The 17,199-nt window shown below is 33.8% G+C and overlaps 1 protein-coding gene across 2 annotated transcripts; it reads right to left on the reverse strand.

The window, feature by feature from the left end:
- Window positions 1-1,048: 1,048 nt before the first annotated feature.
- On the reverse strand, window positions 1,049-13,424 carry LOC129448618 (neural cell adhesion molecule 1). Of its 2 annotated transcripts, none has more exons than XM_055211141.2 (16): window positions 13,240-13,424; window positions 10,963-11,034; window positions 10,510-10,707; window positions 10,096-10,278; window positions 9,427-9,570; window positions 9,208-9,325; window positions 8,938-9,092; window positions 7,633-7,766; window positions 7,174-7,291; window positions 6,920-7,087; window positions 6,716-6,835; window positions 5,390-5,514; window positions 4,866-5,031; window positions 3,346-3,541; window positions 2,614-2,739; window positions 1,049-1,871 (listed from the first exon to the last, which is right to left on the reverse strand). In XM_055211141.2, exons 1-16 carry the CDS (start codon window positions 13,301-13,303, stop codon window positions 1,832-1,834), a joined length of 2,127 nt encoding a protein of 708 aa, XP_055067116.2. In that variant the 5' UTR covers window positions 13,304-13,424; the 3' UTR covers window positions 1,049-1,831. The 2 variants fall into 2 exon arrangements, with proteins under 2 accessions (XP_055067116.2, XP_055067117.2); XM_055211142.2 differs by having other exon boundaries at window positions 10,141-10,278; window positions 13,240-13,420.
- Window positions 13,425-17,199: the final 3,775 nt, after the last annotated feature.

Raw genomic sequence — 17,199 nt, forward strand, 5'->3', positions numbered from 1 at the left:
TACAGAATTTTAATAAAGTTTGATTTTGAGTGACCAAGCACATGGACCAGTTACTTCAAGATGGCTACCAGGTAAGATCATTTTTTTACAGTTAATTTGAAATATTGTCTTGTCAGAATGCTTACACGATATTTTGATTATCATTACCGCAACAGATGCTTATTAAATGTTAATTTAATTAATAGAAGCATAATACTTTGATTTTAAATGCATGTGCAGAATCTCCAAATTATGTTCTTTCAGGTTTGTCACGTCATTTTGAAAATATGTCAGTGTTGATGTTTTCTGACTGTTGCGGTAATGAGATTTTTTAGGACTAATTTTTTAAATTATGTTACAAAAAGTGTTAAATGATAAGTAAAAGTTTTTAAATTAATGTTCCCATTTACTCCAGACTTTATTTTTCAATGTCTGGTGGGAAAAAAAAGTAAATTTAAGCAATTTTTACATTTTCATGCTTGACATTTTTAAAACCAAGTTTTCGTGAGAATCACCCAGATATGTTTATATGTTACCCAATAATTGGTTAAAACAACCCAGCACAAGACAAATAAAAATCCAACAGGTTGGTTTGTCCCTTTTTCATCCAATGCTACACTGTCAAAAAAAGGTACAAAAGCTGTCACTGGGGCAGAACCCTTTTAAAAAAGGCCCTAATATGTACCATTTAGGTGCAAGTATATGTTTGAACTACTAATATGTACTTTTGAAGTACTATGCACTCTTTGGGTAAAAATGTGTACCTTTTTCAATGGGTATACTTTCCCAGTGACAACTATTTCTGAAAGTATAGGTTGAAAATAACCCAACATTTTGTAGAATGTGATTGTGCCAAATAGTCTGAACCAAAGAATAAAATGTATTTTAACCATTACAGAGTAACGCAATCTGCTTTTTGTAATGCTTTTAAAAAATGCAACCAGCGTTGGGTCAAAAATGGACAAACCTAACCCATTAGGTTGTAATTTAACCTATGCTGGGTTGTTTTAACCCATTGTTGTGCCAAATATAAACATTTCCCAGGTTAATTTAACCCAACAAGCATGTGTATATATGTGTTTTCTTTTTATTCAAAATCATGAAATGTCAATAGTTGTGTATACATTTAAGGATGAATACAAATATTAAAGATCAGAAATGGATGAATACAAAAGTATAATTGAGTTTATACATAACAATAGATATAAAAGCATAAAAGAAATAATATGTACAATATACAATAAAAACATCAGTGTTTAAATCTATGTACATCTTGCTGCATGTATTTACAGTACATCTACATTTGTTTGTAACAATGTAGAATTTTATACGTTGGTAAGACACGTATATAATAGTTATATAAAACGTATAGTTACTTCTGTCTTAAAGCAAAGACTTTATACAATTATTTCTACAAGCATATGTTAAATGCACAATAAATTAACAGTAGTGATACCCTGGAGAAACGTTTTGCTCCCATTACAGTAATAATATACTTCAAATATCAAACTCTATATAAACCGGGTAATAGCTGCATTTCTGCTTGTTACTGAACTTACTGTACATTCAGATTAAGCAGCATGGATCACAAACTCGACACAAAGTTCAACATACATTCTGTACACAAATACTATTTAACAACTACATGGGTTTGCATCACACAAGATCCCAACTTCTTCCTGTGATTCACAGTCGTCTTGCTGATGTTTGTATGTTTGTTCTAGACTGACGTGCTTAAAGGTGAAGTAAGATACGAGAAAAAATTTGAACAGAAAAATAGCACGCTTTTCACCTTTAAGCACAAAATCAGACATCCTGAGATGAATGTGAAGTTTCGAATGGTGCTCTTGATCTACGACTCTGTAGCTGGATCAGTAAGGCTTGGCTTTTTCCTAAAAAAAGAGACAACATGTTATTTCTACAAGGCTAGTAACTGGTAGTAAATACAGAAAGATTTAAAAGCTGCTTTTTGTGCACATTAAGCAGTTGAGGTGTTTTGTGTTTAAAACTTTAGCAGGTTTTTAGGAGAGGAGTTTATGATGAAATAAAAGATCATTTGTAAGACATGGATAGAAAATGGCAGAAGGTCAACAATGAATAACAGCTCGATTTAGCTCACCTAAAATGTATATTTTGTCAATGTTTAACTTCCAGATTGTCGTTTTAAACTTGCATTTATTTGATAAGATATTTTTTAGAAATAAGACTGTAGGCTAATGGTGTCTAAATTATGTTTGTGTTTCACAGAAAAAGTCAAAAATATGGTGAATTTAGGTACACTGTAATTTTTTTGTACATTTTTAAGTAAAAGTCATTTCACCTTTGATTTTTTTTCTTGATGAGTTAAATAAATAAATAAACAAATATATATGTATGTATGTATGTACATTAATTTTATTTATTAAGTTACAGCATAAAAAACTTTTTGGACAGTGTAAAACCTACAGGGTTAAATAGAGCAAACTGACAAAATTGAAATGACATTTATATCAGTGTGATCTTAGGTACAGCATGGATGTTAAATATATCCCCAAAAATACAGTGTTATTTAATAACACTGTAGCATAAACACATGCAATTGTTGCTGATGACAGATTTAATAGTTGCATCCATCTTTTTAAAATTGGTACCTACTCGAATTTGGTAAGAGGCGCTTTGTCAGACGTGACCTCTGAATGAACGCCATTCACTGCCCCATTGGATGTCTGAAGTTTGGGGATGCTGCCTCGTGGTAGTTCAAGCCCACTCAACTTCACGTCTCTGTATTGAGGAACACATCTTAGGTGAAATCACAAACAGAAAATAGACCGCTCATCTTTCTTCAACACTGGACTTTTAGTTGGGAACTGTGATATTTTTCACATATACAGTAAATTTTTTGTTTATTTCAGTCCATAGAAATAACTAATAGTTAGGGGTGCACTGATATATCGGACTCAAAGCAATTTTCCCACTATCAGAGGCCTCTTGAAAAACAGCTGATAATCAGGCCAGAACTTATACTGGGTGATTATTTTGAATTCGGTGACAATGACAACATAATTGCAGTTTTTATGCTCTGCACTTTTAGATTTTATAATTTAAAACAATGAGTAAAAAGCAAAACTATTGGTACGGTATCAGTAGATCATTCTAAGTAAGAGTCAATTTTAAGTAGGCTAATCGAATATGACTATCGGCACAGAAATATTGTATCCGTGCATTTTTAACTTCTTAATCTTTTATAAACAAATATCAATAACCTTTTCCAGTGGCTCTATGAAACTATAAAACTTTTATAAGATAAAAGGCTTTTCATGAAAAAACTAGAACAGATTAAAATCATTATCTCTGTTTTGTGCTACATAAAGCATACAGGTATCTTACCCATTGGAATTATTTGCCTCTTCATCCATGCCTTTAGAGTCCGACTCTTTGTGTCCAAATAGTTTGCGAGCGATGAAATTAATCAGGCCACAGCGATTTGTATAGCAGCAGAAAGCATCCACAGATGACATCACCACCAGAAAGACGAACATGACGATACCCACCACACCACCTTTACCTAAACTCGTCTGACTAACTGCAAGACAAAAAAACACTCAATGAGATTGAGCTCTCCAAAACACTACAAAGCTAAGGTACAGTTCACCCAAAATTAAAGCTTTCGAATTATGCTCATATTCTTTCTGTTGAACAAAACTGTACAATTTTAGTTTATAATGATGTCCGCCAAGGTCAAATGAAAACAAACAGCACCATAAATGTCAAGTTACATAAATGTAAAAAGTCAGTGATCATGTGTATCAGTATACTATTACTGCATCAGTGCCAGCAAGTGACAGCATACCTGCTGATGTCTGTGATATTAATGGTAATATAAAAGGTTTTATTTTAATTATTCTTAAAAAAAACTTTGGAACTCAAGTTACAGTTTTTGCTGGCTTATACTAGTATCGCCAATTGACTTGGTATGAGTTAAAAAATTATCTGCATATCGGATATTGGCAAAAATCCAAAATTATTAGTTGTAAGAGTTGTGTTTGTGTTTTGGTCTTTTATTATGAAGTTTTGTGTTTCATGTTCATGTCTTTTATTTTGAAAGTATGCATTGTGATTGTTGTTTCCTGTTTCCCTTTTCCCTTATGTGTCATGTTCTGATTGGTTCACTGTCCCTATAAAAGCCCTCTTGTGTTGCATTGTCTTTGTCAAGCTTTGTTTAATGTTATAGTATTCACTGTAGATCCCTGTTACCATGCCATGCCATGCCATGCCATGCCATGCCATGCCATGCCATGCCATGCCATGCCATGCCATGCCATGTCATGCCATGCCAATGTTTGTTCCTGTAACTTTGTTATGTTTAGGGATGCACCGATAGGATTTTTTGGGCCGATACCGATTTAAACAGACAACTTCTGGCCGATACCTATGCTGATACCGATATTAAACACTTGTATACAATACTACACAGTTGGTCTATTAGATAGTTTATTTCTGCATCAAATTATTTTAACTGAACATGGATTGGATCAAATTAACATTCAACTGACCAACATAATAAGAGAGCCACAAATAAAGCAAAAAACAAATATAATAAGACAGCATGACAACCTTCAAAGGTGGTTTTTGCTATTCAGCATTTATTTTATTAACAACATTAACTAATTTTTAACATATAATGGATTTCTTTATGCAGTTAATTAATAAACAATCGGTATCGGCCTTTCTCGTGCTATTGCCGATATGCCGATGGTTTCAAATTCATCAAAAATCGGCCGATAAATATTGGCGGACGATACATCGGTGCATTACTAGTTTTGTTTAATAAATTGCACTTGGGTCTTCGTCTTCGCCTTAGTGAGTATCGTGACATTAGTCTTAAAAGTAATGTTATTAGATCTTACCAGGTTGTGGGATGGTGAAGTTAACATTGGCCGGGCTGGAGGAGCCGTTATGGTTTACAGCGAAAACTTCCATCTGATAGTCAGCGTTGTACTGGAGATTATCCAGATAGATTTCGCTTTCGTTTCCAGGTATTTGGTTTTCTGTCCATTCCTCATTTTCTTTATTCTGTGCGAAAAACAAACACTTTACACACCTTAATATTACATAACAGTACATGTCCCCAGCTGTCAAAAAGTACGCCTTTGTACATAAAGAATGCATAATAGTAACTCAAAAGTACATATTGGTACCAAATGTATACATATCTGTACCTAAATGGTATTGTCCCAGCTTAAGACCATTTTTTCTAACAGTGTAAATGAATTCAGACAGGAAGGTAAAGCATAATTATTAAAATGTTTTCATTAAAAGGTCATTATGTAATGTTATGGTACAGCAGAGGGTTTGCAATGTATACTTAACACAAACGGACCATCACATAAATCAAAGGATTTATTAAATACAGAAAAGATTTCAGACTGACCACTCTGTATCGTACAACGTAGTGTAAGGTTGGTTCTCCATCATTCAGCTGGTTAATGGGGATTAAGACCGAGTTCTTTTCCAATTTCTTCTCGCTTAGAGAGAGAACAGGGGTGCTGGGTTCACCTGAAAGAGGAGAAGAGGTAACATAAGAAGATTTTCTCAATACTCTCCCATCAGATAAATTCAACCAAACCAGAATATATTCATGATGTTTAATGTACGAACTAAACAATGGTGAAATGCAATAAAACATAGTCACGTGTTAAAATACAAGGAAGACTTATGTGAACAACGAATCACTGAATCAATTCATTGGGCAGTTTGAACAGATTCACATAAATTGAACATACTGTACCAACTCCAATGCTTTTTGATCTTAAGTTGATTTATTTAAATATTTTCTCTTATCAGAGCTCAATGTATATAGTCAATCGTAGGTAACACTTAGCTTGTTAATCTTAGTTGATTTATCTAATAATGTATTGGATCAGCATCGCAATATAATATCTAACAATCCAGTGGATAAGCTCCAAAATCATTTACTAAGATATAAGAGGTATAAGAATAGAATACCAATATAATTTCATACTGATGAGAACTATAAGTTTTTACTTCAAGGTCGCTTGTAAAAGTCCATCATCATTCAAAATATGACAGTGAACTCATCTCTACACCTCCATATCATAGTAAACAATTAGGCATGTGTTTAGCCTATCAACTGGAGATATGCATTTAAAATGTTTGATTTACCATCTACATAGGATGTCAGAATAAGACAATGGAAGGCCCCGGGTACCAGGAGCAGATGATAAAGCATGGAGGAGGATCATCATCAAACAGGAATGGACATTTAGATGACAATGAGAAGCAGCATGGGAAGTGAAAGCAAATCATGAAAACATTTGATGAACAAACATTTATGCATGATAAGAATGACAGCATGACATGGACTTTATCATATTTAAAGACTCTGATGTTGTAAAATCAATTTTATAATCTGCAAACGTTGCTCAGATTGTCAGATTTTATGGAAGCAAAATCAACTAAATGTGTTTCCTATGTTTAATCTTTTAAATCTGCTATTTCTACTCACTTTTTCAATTTCTGTGCTATCTAAGATGCTTTAAAAATGCAATATAGCATATCAGTAAATGTCAACTAAAATTTTAAAGTATTTGATGTCAACTACACGCGTGCAGATTCTGTGCATGCCTTTCATTATAAAAGCATAAGTATATTAATAATAGTAGTATTTTATGATGTCATTATAAAGATGCAGATGAAATGTGATGAACAGAGAGGAGAAAACAGTGCTGATACTCACGTTGTGACTCTGTAAAGATCCTCTGCTCGACAGAGAAGTTCCCCTGATAAAAAGCATTTTTAGCTGCAAATCGAATGGCGTACTCTGTGTACGGCTCAAGGGCTTTGATGACCAGAGGACCTACAAATATAAACATTTTCATCACAAATTTTATGTCAAAATCTTTATTTCAAGTAATAAATCAACAAACGTAGTGGTAATTACTTGTGGACTTGACGGTAACTTGACTCCAGTCGTCCTCTGAGGGTTTTTTCCACTCAAGGATGAAATGGGTAACGGGTGACCCTCCGTCCAGAACTTTGGCGCTCTGAATGACGATAGAGGATGATGATCCCGCGGCCATAGTGAACTTGGTGGGTGTCTCAGGCCAAGCTAGAGAGAGAACGAGATAAAAAGATTTCCCTGTAAGAAAGATCTGTTTTGTTTTGTTCTTGTGATCAAACAGTTTTAGTTCTTACTTATCAGCTGGAAGTCTTTGGTGGTTGTGCCGGCTACATTGCTGGCCATGCACGAGTAAAAGCCACCATCAGAGGGCGTCACATTTTCAAGAATCAGCTCAGATCCCCTCACGCTCGTCTGACCACACGTTCATGCAAATAGGACAGGAAATACAATAAAAGACAGGAAAAAGTCATTAAGAGCGAACAGAAGACGAGTACGTGGATCAAACTTCCTGCAGATAGAGAATTTCCCCTAACCACCAAGTGAAAATTGTAACCAAATTATATTTCCCCGAATCACTGCATTAGCCAAACAAAGATTTATTTGTCTGATATACAAGATGACGTATCTCTTCTTTTTTTTAAAGAATACACATCATTACACTTTCATCACCATCACTCCAGTTTAAACATTGGATGGAAGATGAAAAAAGCTGCTATGAAATAATAACTGAGCATTTATTAGATCTTTCATACCATTTTTGCTTGGCTGGTCTTTCTGACCCACTGTATGGTTGGTGCTGGATGTCCTGTGGCATTGCAAAGCACCGATCCAGTTTCGCCTGGAAGGAGAGTCAACCGGCTTTCATCCAACACTACTGTCGGACGCTCTGAAAATAATCAAAATGAAAACCATGAAACACTATGCTGAGTGGGAGATAAAAAATGAAAAACATAAATTTGCTGTATATTGACAACAGCAATTGCATGGGGCCCCGTGGGTTTGGGGGCCCCCAAATGGCCACAAGCGGTAAACTTATTTAATGATTTCTTTAAATTAAGTTATTATTATTAAGAGTTATTAAGGGGGGAGGGGGGGCATGATAAGCAGAGTTTCGAAAGATTGTAGCGTTTATTCAGACCCAAATGTAATCTATACCCAATATTACTGTTGTGCAATTCAAAGGAAAACCTTAGGCCATGTTGGGCCCCCAAGATAATAAATACGCCAACGTTACAAACTACAGCTTTGAACTACCGTTCTTAATACTGACATGAGCAAAATGTTACAATTATTAACAATAAGCTGGTTACTGACGCAAAACACTTTCCAAACGGTCAACTTATAAAAATATATATTTGAAGAGTTTTGTTGCAAAACGAGATAAATCCGTTTTTTTAATTGTTCAGAAATCTCTTTTTTTGGTTGTTCATTCCAATTAATTTCAATTCAACTGCAGTTGGTTTGTTTTGATTTAAACCTTCATAACTTAAAAAATACAGCTAAGTAGCACCATAAAACAAAATAATAACATGATAACATAATAATAAACATGTTTTGACAAAAATGTTAAAAAATGGATTTATCTCGTTTTGCAACAAAACTCGTAATTTATTTTTAAATAAGTAAAATCGATGATCCCATGGATTGAGTTTGGATTTGGTCCATTGGAGAGCGTTAATGTAAGCCATCTGCTTACATGGCACCAAATTCGCCATATCTGTGTTTGTGATAAAGATAAACATCTAACAACAACTAAATGTTTCCTTGGCACAAACCTTTTGCCAAACACTATTTCCTAAATACACTTATAAGATAAATAAAGAAGAAAGCAGATGCATTCAGATAATCACTGAGAAAACATTGGTCAGATTTTATTTTATTCACAGATTGTAAAAAATGGCCGGTAGATGCTAGACTTAATCCATAACGTTAACGTAAGATTTTTTTGTTTCATATTCACCATGAAAGGATGGCAAAAACATTGGCACTGTATTTTAAAGTAAGATTATGCAAATCAAACATACAAACGCATAACCCAAAGGTTATTGTTATCTCACCTGAGACATCCAGAATAAATCTGGCACTGTTTTCCCCAATCTTATTGGTAGCTGTACAGACATACTCTCCAAAATCACTCCTGGTTACAGCCGAGATGGTGAGCTCACTCTTATCTGAGTTGTATTGGTAACGGGATTCATCAAAAGTAGACGGGCTGAGGGGAAAATTAAGATACATATAGTCAACTTATTCAACTCAGTAACACAACTCAAATACACTCAGCGAAAGACAAGACTGAGTGTCACAGCTTTATCTTTTAATGTACGTACGTTATCCATGAAATAGTTGGGGTTGGTACTCCTTTCACCAGGCAGACTATAGAGACGCTGGTATTGGGTCCGGCAAAAACACTCGGTCTTTCTTGACGTATTATTACGGTTGGTGATTCTGAGGAATTAGATGTTTAAAGAAGAAGTTATTTAAACAAATATTATGAATTAAGATTCACCCTGACCACAACAAACATGACTGTTCTTCACGATCCTCACCATTAACCACCACAGAGATATCAAGAGACTTGGTGATGGGGCGTCCTTTGATTCTGCCCTGACAGGTGTAGGTGCCACGGTCTTCCTGCTGAATATTCACAATTTGGAGGGATCTATCCGGCAAGATTTTGAGATGACCTCTACCTGTACAACATAAGAAGCAAGTGTGAGTGACGTCAGATACATCTTAGTTTCATATTGATGAGATGAAATGAGATGAGATGAAGCCTTTAAAAGCCCACACGTACACTTAAAGGAACAGTTCACCCGAAAATGAAAATGTTTGTTTAGTCAGTGGTAGAGCATTGCATTAGCAGCACAAAAGGTCATGGTGCTGACTTTACAGTGCAGAAAATGCAACAAAAAACAAGTTTGATAAAACACAAGAATTTACATTTTTGGATGAACTATTTCTGTAAGGTTGTCAATGGTGGCGTTTACTTGAAATGGGGCAGGGCAGAATGTGGAGTTTGGAGTGCATTCAACACTCTACCAATATATTCACAGATGTTTCCCGACCTAGTGAAAAACATCTCTCGATTTGGTTTCAAATCGGCACTGCGATGAATGCCCCGCCCACCCCATCACGACTCGTCCACCATCGCCATCCCTCCATTCTGCCAGCTACAGGCATCACAGAGAGCTAGGAAGGTGTGGAGACCCCCGTACCACATGAATGATCAGAAGAACCTGCGGCGTGGTCACCACCCCTACCGTCATCATTAATGATGCGATCGCTCCGGTACCACTGGACATCCACCTCGGGCTTCCCAGACACCACACAGGGAATGCTCGCTGTCTGGCTCAACAGAAATTCATGATATATCTTTGTGGTGCCAAAGTCTAGGTCCTCTGTAGTTAGATCAAAAATTTTTAATGAGAGCAGTGATAATAATAGACATTCAATGTTTGATTTCATTTACCCTCATGTTATTATAAACCTGAATGCTGTTATTTATACCTAAAGGGCAAAGGTCTGTCAAAATAATTGCACAAAATAACAGGTACAGGTTTGTAAGATCATGAAAGTAAATAATTTTTTGCATGAGATATTCCTTTAGAGATATGACTGTAGAAACGTACGATACACATAGATCTGATAGTTGGTCCTCCGTGTGCCGTGATCACTTTCGTAAACGCAGGTATAAACCCCGCTGTCACTCAACTGGATGTTCATCAGCTTGAGTTTACTTGAGGATTCATCCACTTTCTCGATTAAATGACGATCTTCATCAATCTCTTCATCATCCTTCAACCAGCTGAAATCTCCTTCTCCATCAGCTGAATGTTTAACCACAAAGCAGAGGAAATAAAAGCCAGACAACAGCTTCTTAGTAACACTATATCTGCTGTTTTAAAAATGTGCTTACTGTAAGAAATGTAATACAAAATATCAAGCATTATTACAGATGCCACTTGGGTATAAACAAACATAAGGTTGCTGTCCATCTAACAATCAGTGAATCCATACAGTTTCAATTTAATAGTTAATTGTCCATTAAAAATTTTAAAAACTTAAAAAAAAAACATACTAACCTTTGCACAAGAGTAGAACATTACTTCCCATCTTCACATCAGGGTCACTGGCAATGATCTCCACTTTAGCATCTACAATAAAAGGAAAGACATAACCACAAATCTGAGTACATGAGTTTTTAAGTTTATCTGTGAAACCTTAAAGGGGCCTTGGCATGAATATCTGATTTTTTCCATGTTTTAGTGCTATGATTGGGTCCCCAGTGCTTCTATCAACCTAGAAAATGTAAAAAAGATCAACCCTGTAATTTAGTTTTGGTAAACCATTCTCTACAAGCACATGAAAAAATAGGTAGTTGAAATTTGGCTCTCCTTATGATGTCATAAGGAGCTCTTATTATAATAATACCACCCCTTAATCTGCACTATCCAATCACAGCACTGCCATTTAGTGCAGAGAAAAGCACAATTGAGTTTTAATTGCAACAAACCACCATTATTGTGATCAGTCTTTGAATATCATCAGCTCATTTGCATTTTAAAGGACACACCCAAAACGGCACATTTTTGCACACACCTCCAAAGTGGCATTTTTAACATGCTATAATAAATTATTTATATTGTATTTTGAGCTAGAACTTCACATATGTTCTCTGGGGACACCAAAGATTTATTTGACATCTTAAAAAAGTCTTGTGCCATGGCCCCTTTAAAAAAGAAATAGACCTAAATATGATAAATATGTCACCTAATGCTTCTTTTTAAGTGTGTTTTTCCTGCATCATCCACAAATATGACTCTACTTCTAATATTGGCTGCACAAGGGAAAGACTCAATGGACTTTGGAAATGAGCAGCTTCCCTTACAAAGCAATATTTCTTCCTGTATACATCAAAGACATCCAGCAACAAAGAAAGAAATGAACAATCTAGCGGCTTTTTGTTCAGAATAAACATCCAGGAGAAAGTGATGCTTGCTGAAAAAAAATCAATCTATACTAGTCAACATTTGAAGTGGATCAAACCCTTTGATAAAAGTTGTCTTAACCAATACCAAAGAACTGTTCTTGTCTTAAGACAACTTTGATAAACTTTTTTGATGCACTTCAAATGTTGATTGGTGTAAATGTTTTGTTTGGACACTGCAAAAAAAAATTTTCAAGAAAAAATTCTTAGTGTTTTTGTCTTGTTTTCAGTAAAAATATATAAAAATTCTTAAATTAAGATGCTTTTTTTTATGAGCAAAACGACCCAAGAAAATAAGTCTTGTTTTAGACCAAAAATATCAAATTTAAGTGATTTAAAACAAGCAAAAACATCTGCCAATGGGGTAAGCAAAAAATCTTGAAAATTTTTCTTAAACACTAAATTCAAGAAAAAATTGCTTACCCCATTGGCAGATTTTTTTGCTTGTTTTATGCACAAAATCACTTAAATTTGATATGTTTGGTCTAAAAACTAGATTTATTTTCTTGGGTCGTTTTGCTCATCAAGATAAAGCATCTTGGTTTGAGAATTTTTAGATGTTTTTGCTGAGGACAAGACAAAAATACTAATACATTTTATTCTTGGAAATCTTTTTTTTTTTGCAGTGCTTACTTTTAAACATTGTACAGCTCAGCATACAAATGAATAAGAAAAAATAACATGGTACTTTCACATTTTATGTTTATGCATTTGGCAGATGCTTTTATCCAAAGTGACTTACAGAGATATACATAAAGTCTATGTATTACTTGAGAATTAAACCCATGACTTTGGCATTGCTGGCACCTTGCTTGACCAGTTATGCTACATGACATGAAAATATACCACGTTTTTTATTTAGAAAATTGTGTAAACTTGTTTTTTTTTAGTGAATTGATTATCATTTGTATTCCCATAGTTTTACTACAGATATTTTGGTTTAACTCTGGTAATTATGCTGTTGGTAATGAACAACATTACTATATGGTTTTACTACAGTAGGCTATAAACCACAGTATACATAATGGTACCTATAAGAAAGAAAAATCACATTTGAGATCTCAGATAAGTCTCCCAAACATAAATGAGAAAAGACCAAGAAATCTCACAAATGTTCTCATTAGCGTTCTATTAGATCTCAAAAATATCACAATCTGAGCTCAGATTTGCAGAGTCTGCAATCAAAAGTCCAGATTTTACCTACAATTTACATTCATTTCAAAGCTCCATAAAGTATTTTAAAAATCTCATTTGTTTCAGTTTGTATTTTTGCTGAGCAATTTGAAGTTGATACATGAATCAAACACCATTCTGTGAACTCCAACACCAAATCTCCTAATCCATAATAATACTTAAAGAAATACATTCTTACCTATGAATACAGAGCACAAAAGAAGAAGTCCAGAGAATGTGATTATAGTCATGGTTGTATTCATCTCTCATACACCTGCACTGAACTCTGCTGCAGTCTGAGGATCACGCATGGTTTTATATGCTGTCAGAGACACAAGAGCGAGACAGACAGGAACCTCGTTATCTTCAGCATCTCACTCCTGATTCCCACCTCCCGATGCGTTCATTCAAATCATCCGTCGCGCGCGCAGGGATGCGGAGACGCGCTCCAGCCTCCGAGACGCCAGCGCGCGACCCTCCCGAATTCGCACCGGATAAAACAAACTGAATCTGTCCCATGACGCTTGATACAGGAAGATATTTTTATCTTGTGATCGTGCATTTTATTGAAGATGATAAAAGGCATGCGCAAGAAACAATGAAACACATGCACACATGAAACAATACTATACACTCGCAGATAAAAGCTCGTTGTCACTGGAACAGTTATACATTTTCAGAAAGTACACATTTATGCCCAAAGAGTGCAAATTAGTACCTCAAAAGCACATAATTGTAAATGGTACATACTGTTTTTTAAAGGGTACCGTACTGATGACACCATTGGTACCTTTTTATGAGAGTATACGTTTGTATTTATTTTGTAATATATATATATATATATATATATATATATATATATATATATATATATATATATATATATATATATATATATATATATATATATATATATATATATATATATATATTCTTTTTGCAATACTTTAGATAGTTTTTGTAACCTTAAAGGTTTAAGTGTATACTAGATTATTTATTACAGTTTATCAATTTACAATCAAAAAAGGCTTTTGTACAGCAGCATACTGTAGGCTAAAGTAACAGTGTGTGGCCTACAGCAAGTTACAATGTAAAAATGCAGCTTTTTTGTCAAATCAACATATATTTTTATATAAATGTAACTTAAAAAAATTTGTTAAACAATTTCAACTTGTTTTTATAAGTTATGTCAACTATTTACAGGTCAAAACTTAAATTGACTTAAAGCTGGATTTTTTAATGTGCTACACTCAAAAAAAGTCATTTTCAACCCAGCGTTGGGTCAAAAATGGACCCGTTGGGTTAAATTAACCCAGAAAATATTGGTTTCACTTTAATAGGTTAAAACAACCAAGCATTTTGGGTTGAAACATCCCAGCATGGATTACAACCTAACGGCTGGGTTGGTCCCTTTCTGACCCAACGATGGGTTAATAATAACTTTTTTAGAGTGAACGGTATAGCAGAGTTTGAATACATTTATTTTCCCAGTTTATTTTACATTTTGTGTGAATGAGATTTTTATTGATTATAATTGTCTTACTACATTACATATTTTCTCAAAGATATGACATCTACAGGATTTGCCCTTTACTTTGCACACACATGATTTACATTTATGCATTTTGTAGACACTTTTTACCTATGCACTGTGCATTCAGTCTATACTTTTCTTTTCATCAGTATGTGTGTTCCTTGGGATTTGAACCCATAACCTTTGCATTGCTAATGAAATGGTCTAATATGAAATTAATTAAGATTTTATCTGACTTACACTGTAAAAATTCCGTAGAAATTACAGTATTACTGGCAGCTGGATGCCAGTAACTTACTGTAATTTAAATGTATGTTATTTACTGATTTGTTCAAAGTTAAATAAACATTAAACATTAACAAGTATTTGTCTTACAGAATAAAAATATAAAGTAACAGCCTCATGCAAAGCATTCTGGGAACCAAAAATCCTCATCAACCTTTTTCATTTTTTTCCCTTCAGATTTTGTTTGTTAGAATGCTTTGCTTGAGACTGTTATTTTAGGTTTATTCTGTAAAGACAAAGACTTGCTAATGTTTAATTTTCATTTAACTTTAAACAAACTGTTGCACAACCAGCAACCAGCTGCCAGTAATAATGTAATTTCTACGGTAATATCTCTTACTTACAGCATTACTATTGAAATATAAATGGCTCACAAGATAGAAACAGGCAAAAGAGAACAAATCTTATATCTTTATATTAGGGCTGTCAAAAGATTAATCGCGATTAATCGCATCCAAAATAAAAGTTTGTGTTTACATAACATATGTGTGTGTACTGTGTCTAAATATTATGTATATATAAATACCGACACATTCAGGTATATATTTAAGAAATATTTGCATTTAAATACTGTATATACATTTATATAATTTATATTATATATGAATATAAATATTTTATATATAAATATAATAAATTTTTCTTAAATATATACATAATTGGGTGTGTTTTTATATATGAATAATAATTATACACCATACACACACATTTGTTATGTTAACACAAACTTTTATTTTGGATGCGATTAATCGCGATTAATCTTTTGACAGCCCTACTTTATATTAAGATATAGGAGCATACAACTTCTGGTTAACATGCTGAAATGTTGAATTTGTGCGTTTTAAAGATAATGATGTTTATGGATCACAATGCATTGCAATGGATAAATGGTATAATGGTTTGTTCATCTTAAGATGAGTGTGTCTCCTGTCTGAAGGATGTGATGATTATTCAGTCACGTATCACAGTTCTGTAATCAGCAGAAGAGATTTTTTTTTTATAAACAAACAAAAGGTTATTTCTGTCTTTGCCCGAACAATCCACGTCAGACCCCTGCCTTACCTGCTGTAATAAATGAGGAGTCAGCAGGCGTGCAGAAAACAATAGCTGTTGTGTTGTGTCTCTGTTGTGCTGTTGCATCCTCATGGGACATGCATGATTTTGACTATTATAACAAAAGTTGGATTAACTTAAAGAGTTTCTTCAATTGGTAACGCCTAAATTCTTTTTTTATTAAGAAAAGCATCACAAGCACAGTACACGTATCAGAATGTTGTATAATGAAATGAGGGGAAAAAAGCAAAATTAAACAATATACATATTAACAACTAAATAATCAGAGAGCGAGAGAGAGGAAAAAGGGGGTTTTATCCAGAGCATGTCTCCTTGAAATAATCTAAAAAAGGGCTCTAAGATTTCAAGAAAAGTTTGGGTTTAATTTCATTAAATTTAATATTTTTTTAAGTTTGAGGGCAAAAAGTAGGTAAAAAAAACACTGACCCCTACAAAATTTCAAATAAAAATTTCATACTCAAAATGTTGAAAAAACTTACATTTTTAAGTAGATCTAAGTGAATGTGGCAAAACATTACCACAGTTTTTATTTTTCAACAATAACAAATAGTTCATACAGTAAATTCTGAGGGTACACTGTAAATTTGTTTTTGTATAAATTACAGTATTACTGCAGCTGTTTGCCAGTAACTTACTGTAGATTTAAATGTATGTTATTTACTGGCAAGAGTAGTTAAATGAACATTAAACATAAACATAAAAGTCTTTATCTTTACAGAATAAACCTAAAATAACAGTCTCATGCAAAGCATTCTGGGAAACAAAATCTGAGGGAAAAAACGGAAAAAGGTGATAAACAGATGAGGATTTCTGGTTTCTGGCACAATGCTTTGCATGATGCTGTTATTTTAGTTTTATTCTGTAAAGACCAAGATTTCTTAATGTTTAATGTTCATTTAACTTTGAACAAATTGTTGCCAGTAACATACATTTAAATCGACAGTAAGTTACTGGCAAACAGCTGCAGAAGAACTACAGCAAATTTTTTACAGTTAGTATTATATTTTGTATTATTATTTTGTAATGCATTAAAAATACATTGATGCATTGAGGTTAAAATACATTGACTATTAAATACAAACCTGATAGGTTGCTATTTGTAGTGATGACCTTCAATATCCTGTTTCTTATTCTTATTTAGTTGTGCTTGTATTTTCTGGTATGTGACTCTATCCAGGATAAAGTCTCATAATTTCATGAGATGAGGAGCATCAAAATTTAATTTCACTCATTGATTTTACATTCATTCGACATGCTTGCTTAGTC

The sequence above is a fragment of the Misgurnus anguillicaudatus genome, chromosome 10 (genome assembly GCF_027580225.2).
Source record: "Misgurnus anguillicaudatus chromosome 10, ASM2758022v2, whole genome shotgun sequence".
In the NCBI taxonomy this organism is placed as follows: Eukaryota; Metazoa; Chordata; class Actinopteri; order Cypriniformes; family Cobitidae; genus Misgurnus; species Misgurnus anguillicaudatus.